At 44.9% G+C, this 6,814-nt stretch overlaps 1 protein-coding gene across 1 annotated transcript in view; it reads left to right on the forward strand.

The window, feature by feature from the left end:
- The first annotated feature begins 1,620 nt into the window (after positions 1–1,620).
- The window catches only part of PRLR (prolactin receptor), a 22,441-nt gene continuing 17,247 nt past the window's right edge, over positions 1,621–6,814 (forward strand). The window contains exons 1-2 of the mRNA XM_019647884.1: positions 1,621–1,799; positions 3,852–4,021. Coding sequence (XP_019503429.1) covers positions 1,624–1,799; positions 3,852–4,021 — 346 coding nt within the window. The 5' untranslated portion in view covers positions 1,621–1,623. The remainder of the gene's footprint in view (positions 1,800–3,851; positions 4,022–6,814) is intronic.

Below are 6,814 nucleotides of genomic sequence, written 5' to 3' on the forward strand. Positions count from 1 at the left end.
CAGATAATCGACGACTGCCCTCACTAGCTTCTGAATATGCCCATTACTGAGCCATAGGATTTGGGGTGTTTTCAATAAACCTTTCTCGCTACTTCACACACTCCTCGGAACCATGACAAAAGCAAAAACATACACAAATCCCTTGCTTTAAGCTGTGAAATTATCCTGAGGACATTTTCCCTAGAGGACAAGCAGTGTTACAAATATGGGCAGAGTGAGTTCCAGGCTGGCTGGCATGGACCATTTTTTGTGGGGCTGGGAACTGGCATGTGGCTCAACCCCAGCTGATACCATCAGCCTGGCGTCCTCGGCCCCAGCCTGTGCACGGTCATCCCAGCCCATCCAATTCTCTCTGACCAGTTTCACTGAGTGCCCCCTCTTCCCATACATGCTCTCCTCCAAACTTGCTCTTTCTGGTCTGCTGCTTAGCCAGGAGCCAGCACGAGGGGTGAGGGGACAAGTGTGACAGAAAAAAAGAGAACCCCCAGAGTTGCTGAGACCAACACCTGACCGCTCTCCTCTCTGCTCCTGACTTCCTGAACTAAGTGCTCGGGAACCCAGCTCAGCCCAAAGGAGGACTAACTGGGGTTGTGTGTATGGGCGTGGCTCCCCAGCCAGCAGCATCCCCGCAAACTCTCGGGGTCCCTCGTTCCCTCTTTGGGCCTGACAGATAAGGAAGGGAAGAGGGGGCCAGCTCACTAAGAGCTTTGGGGATTAGGCAACTAAAACATTCCATCCCCTTGACATCGTATCTTCCATATCACCTCTTTTCGTCCTTCTACCTTCCAGCTGGAATTGGATGCAGCTCTTAGATAATAATAGTAGCTGGTGACCAGGAGAGCAGCTACCCATCCCCCCACTTCTTACCATGCCTCTTACCCCAAAAAGGGACATAGAATTACAAGGAAGTCCTTTGCCCTTCACCACATAAAGACCCAAGGAGAGAGGGAGAGAAAGGGAACAAAACCAAGGTTCAGACACGGAGGTGGGGACAATAGGGTCTGTGAGACTGGGGCATAGGTCAAAGTTGAATGGAATTAAGGAAAAAGGAAGAAAGGAAAGGAGAGGATGGAGAGAGGGGAAGGTGGAGGCTGAAGGAGGAACATCAGGGATACAATGAAAGACCAAAAGATCAGAGATTGACTTAACTGCGTGGGAATGGCAGGAAGATGTGCATTAGTGAGCAGAGTGGAAAAGTGCCAGAGTATTGTATCTGCAAAGGGGGAGAATTCATTTTACAGTTACCCTTTAGCTGTGGGCAAATATCAGCTTTATAGATTTCATGGGATTACAGAGGGGCCACACACACTTGTTCACACGTATCCATCTTACTCTTGATGTTCACTCTTTGTTGAAATTTTACAATTAGTCACTTGATCTTAGGTTGCTGGTATCTCCATCTCACAATACACACACACACACACCACTGCAAAACGCGTGCTCTCTCTCTCTCTCTCTCCCCATCCTGCCGACATCAGGGCAGCCCACAGAGGAGGGTTGCTTGATGCTAACACTTTGGCATTTTTGAGCAACCCACCTGTAGGCTTACTCCCCCCAAGACCTCATCACTGTCGAGGCCCCATCCGTCTGCTTCTGTCACCAGCAGAATGATCTGACGGTTGAATGGGCCTTAATATTGACTGCAGTGGCTTCTGGCTTTTTCTAGGACTGTCACCTCCTGGGAAACCTGAGATCTTTAAATGCCGCTCTCCCGAAAAGGAAACATTCACCTGCTGGTGGACGCCTGGGACAGATGGAGGACTTCCTACCAATTACACACTGACTTACCACAAGGAAGGGTAAAAAATTCTCTTCTCCTACCAAACCCCACATGAGCGTTCTCACTCTCCAGGCCAAAGCAACACTGTTCTGAGTTAGAATCACCAAACTCCCCTGGATTGACACTAATAAGGCTCTCATGCTTCTGAGGAAAGGGACTCAAACATCCATGTACACATCCTCCGGTTAACATCCTTAAAGAACTCTCTCAATGTTGCATAAGCTCATTCATCTCCTCAGCAATACGATAAAGTGCTCCCCGTTAGCTGCAGTTTTGCTTTCCATGGTTTCACTCACCTGCAATCGGCCACAGTCTGAAAATATAAAATGGAAAATTCCAGAAATAAACAGTTCATAGGTTTTAAATGTTGTGCCATTCTGAGAAGCATGATAACATTTCACACTAACCTGCTTCATCCCACCCAGCACCTGAGTCATCCCCTTATCCTCTCCGTAGACACTACCTACCCCTTAGTCACTTAGTAGCTGGTTCTCAGATCCACTGTCTTGGCATCAAAGTGCTTGTGTTCAAGTCACCCTTATAGTAGCCTGATACTCCATCACAATGCCTACGTCATTCACTTCACTTCTTCTCATCACATAAGCATTGTATCATCTCACAGCATCACAAGAAGGGTGAGGTGATGACAGTACAATAAGATATTTAGAGAGAGAGAGAGAGATCACATTCACATAACTTTTATTACAATATACTGTTATAATTGTTCTATTTTATTATTCTTGTTGTTAATCTCTTCCTGTGCCTACTTTATAAATTAAACTTTATCATAAGTGTGTATGCATAGGAAAAAACAGTATATGTAGGGTTCGGTGCTATCTGCAATTTCAGGCACCTACTTTGGGCTTTAGAACATATCCTCCATGGATAAGGGGGGACCACTGTAGCAATGTTTTCAAATGCTTGTTCCAAACTTAGGTTGCAGCCCAAAGACATGTATAAGTGTTTACTAAGTGCTAGTTAATTTTAGATGCTCATCTATAAACCTTGTGCTATTTATAATTTTTTTTAGTAATCATTACTTTTGCACCATTAAAAGATTATCATGTAATCCTTGACAATCATAGTACAGTCATGTATCAAACTTGTTTCATGTCCAAGAAAATAAAGAGCCCTATAAGGAAAGGAAAGTGAGGATTTTTCCTCAGGAAATTGCTAATCCAAGATCTGTGACCTCCCAGAGGGCATATTTGGAGCTAAGGTTGCAGTGCAGACTAAAAGAAGTCATCTCTGAGTGAGGATTTTGTTATACTTCAATGAGACAGTTGTGGAAATCAAGAGAAAGCTGTATCCTTCCCCAGTAAAGAAAATATTTACTGGTAGCAATAGCTGGTCCATTTCCCAAAGCCTGTACTTTGTTGTACACAAAGCTGTCAGCCTTCTGGGACCCAGAGGCGTGTCAAGTAAACAGATTTCAGGAGCTCAAAATGGCACCTCAAATGGAATACACCTCCACACCTGTGCAGTGTGTCTTGTGCTGAGGCCCCCAAGTCTAATATGAGCAGATTAATGAGCCACTTGGGCCTGAAATATTGCCCTTCACAGTCACATCACTCCATTGCTTATTTAGTGCAATATGAAATATGCTATCAGTTTTTATTCTCTTTAACCTTTTTTAAATGAAATGTAATTCAACATATATGTGCAATAAAGGCTGCTTTGTGCATGGCCCTTCAATGCTTATGTGCAGGGGAAAGTCCGTTTCCTGAGATGACCCGATGGCAGTACCATGGGTATCGTGGTAGTGTCTTGGCTATTGAAAGTTCAAGTGTTTATTGGCAGGGGGTACATGTTAAAGCCCAGAAAAAGCTATAGAAAGGAAGGGTTGATGAGAAGCTGAGTCAGTAAGGCTCTAAAGTGACATTTCTGTCCCCTTCTCCATCATTCTCTTCCATTTCACTCCCAGCTGACATGGGCAAGAACAGAAGCTTGGGAAGCTACTCTTTAGCTCTGATCCCCAGAATCCAATGGTATTGATCTATCTATTAAGGAAAAATTAGACTCTTTTTACTACTTTCTTACTCACTCCTAATATATTTATTACTCATTGCAGAGAAACGGACATCTATGAGTGTCCAGACTACGAAACCGGTGGCCCCAACTCCTGTTACTTTAACAAGAAGCACACCTCCATTTGGACAGTATACACCATCGTAATAAAAGCCACGAACCAGATGGGCAGCAGTTTATCAGATCCACATTATGTGGATGTGACTTACATAGGTAAGAGGGAGAGCAATGGGTGAGGCATTTGTTACTGCATTATGGATCTACCAATAGTCAAACTCAGTTTGAGTCTTCTTGGCTTATGGATGGATGACCAAAATGAAGAACAAGAAATCTCACAGTATCCTTGTCAACAAAGTATTTTAAACCAATATTTATTGAGTCATTTATGGCCGTAAGACCGGCATTTAGGGTCCTTGTGTTTCTATGCGTTCCCTTGATTCTTCTTCCCATCCCCTTGTACCCAACAGGCATGTTCTAGTTCTGCTTCCCTTATCGAACCATCCTTCCTCCTGCAACCAATGCCCCTTTTTCTTGACAGCTGGGATTTCTTTTCACTCTCCCCCTGGAGGACAGACCTGCTCCATAGAGTAGCAGCTCTTAGAAGTTCATCTGCTTCCACACCCACAGGACTAGCTCCAGCTGCTTTGCCTCAAATTCTATTCTCAATGTACATATTCTTCTTAGCAATTCTTTTAACATCAGAGAATTTGGAGAGGAAATAGTGCTCCTTGAACAGCAGGCTGCAGGCCAAGATCACAAGTACAATGTTTGGGGATCTCATTAGCAAAGTAAAACAAAGTCATCCTGAGAGTTGTTTCTGGCTTTGCATGAGCGACATGGAGCTGCANCCTCCCAGAACAGTTCTCCAGTAGGACATACAATCTATGTCACATAAAAGGGGTGACATATTGTTAGGTGACTGCTGGGTGGAAAGAGAACAATTTCTCCTTGGGTTGTGTGCAAAGGAGCCCACTGCCACCACGCAGCTGCCCTTGAACGTTGTCATCTGATGACCTCTGGTGGTGGAATTTTTCCCAGCCTGTGTGCATCGATGCTTCTGAGCCAAGCTGTCCGACCATGTTACATTTTCCTACATTCCTTTCCTCCTGTTTTGTCATTCACATTAAGCAAGGAGCAAGAATCAGTTGCAAACACCCAGAATAAAGTGGTGCATGTGCCTGACTGGACTGGCATTTCAAAAAAGTTGTCCGGTGCCTTCTCTTCCAGTGAACCTCTGATTTCCTATCGAAAGAGAAGGAAGCCACCATGAAGGAAAATGTGGCATCCACATTTGTTCTCATTTTGCTACTTTTTCTCAACACCAAGCTTCTGAATGGTAAGTAAGAGACTGTCTTACTCTCTTTAATGTAAATTCTGGGGTCTTTACTGAGACGGTGGAGCATATATCACAGCCCTCTGGCGATGCAGTTATGAGAAATGAAAATGCCCATGTCATTTGCTGCTATTCGGTTATTTGCAATATATTTGGCATTAAAGCTAATGCAAAAATTTTGCAAATGAATTAATGCAATTAATGCAAAAGCTTGTCACTGGGTTCTGACTTCTACCTCTCCCTGGGAGTGCCGGGAACCAGCTCTACAAACGAGGAGACCAGAGTTTCAGTCCAGGCTCTGTCAGTTACTAGCTGTGTAGCGTTGAGCCAAGTACCTATTCTCTGTGGATTTGCACATTTTCAAAGTGAGGACAGTGATGTTTCCTCCACCTCAAATGAAATAATGTATGTGAAAAGTCTTTGAAAAACTGTTAGGTGATAAAAGGGTTTGCTGTTACATGGTGGGAAATGGGTACAGCCAACTCTATTACCTGTGCTAATGGGAGACATGAAGCTCACAGCTACACTACACTGTGTGTGCTGTGTGTACGTTTCTGTGTGTCTACCCTTCCGTACTTCTGGGTGTGTGTACTTTTGGATATACCTCTGTGTATATCAACTTCTCCATATGTGCCTGATTGCAAATGCTCCTCTGTGTGTGCCTGTGTGAGTACCCGTCTGTGTGTGTGCCTCCCTGTGTATGTATATTTCCGAGTGTGTACCAGTGTGTACCTCTCTAAGTATGCAGCTGTGTATATTTCTGTGTGGGTGTGTGTTTCTGACATGGGCTCTATGTGGGTGTCTGTGTGTACCTGTGTGTGTGGCACCTAGGTGGCTGCCCCTGTGTTTGTGTGCGCTGTATGGGGATGGTGAGACAGTCCATTAATTTTAACTGTCTCCTCTAAAGTGGGGGAAAGGAACATTTGACTAATTGTAATTTCACAAGTTAACTGTCCTCTGTCGAGTTTTCTTAAGGTGTTACTAATAACCAGTGAAATAGGAAGGAGATCAGCTCTCAGAGAGAGAAAGGAAAGCAGAGACCAGTATAATCCACAGGGAAACTTTAAGTACTCAGATAATCGACGACTGCCCTCACTAGCTTCTGAATATGCCCATTACTGAGCCATAGGATTTGGGGTGTTTTCAATAAACCTTTCTCGCTACTTCACACACTCCTTGGAACCATGACAAAAGCAAAAACATACACAAATCCCTTGCTTTAAGCTGTGAAATTATCCTGAGGACATTTTCCCTAGAGGACAAGCAGTGTTACAAATATGGGCAGAGTGAGTTCCAGGCTGGCTGGCATGGACCATTTTTTGTGGGGCTGGGAACTGGCATGTGGCTCAACCCCAGCTGATACCATCAGCCTGGCGTCCTCGGCCCCAGCCTGTGCACGGTCATCCCAGCCCATCCAATTCTCTCTGACCAGTTTCACTGAGTGCCCCCTCTTCCCATACATGCTCTCCTCCAAACTTGCTCTTTCTGGTCTGCTGCTTAGCCAGGAGCCAGCACGAGGGGTGAGGGGACAAGTGTGACAGAAAAAAAGAGAACCCCCAGAGTTGCTGAGACCAACACCTGACCGCTCTCCTCTCTGCTCCTGACTTCCTGAACTAAGTGCTCGGGAACCCAGCTCAGCCCAAAGGAGGACTAACTGGGGTTGTGTGTATGGG

Source organism: Hipposideros armiger, unplaced genomic scaffold (assembly GCF_001890085.2).
Source record: "Hipposideros armiger isolate ML-2016 unplaced genomic scaffold, ASM189008v1 scaffold_117, whole genome shotgun sequence".
Lineage (NCBI taxonomy): Eukaryota > Metazoa > Chordata > Mammalia > Chiroptera > Hipposideridae > Hipposideros > Hipposideros armiger.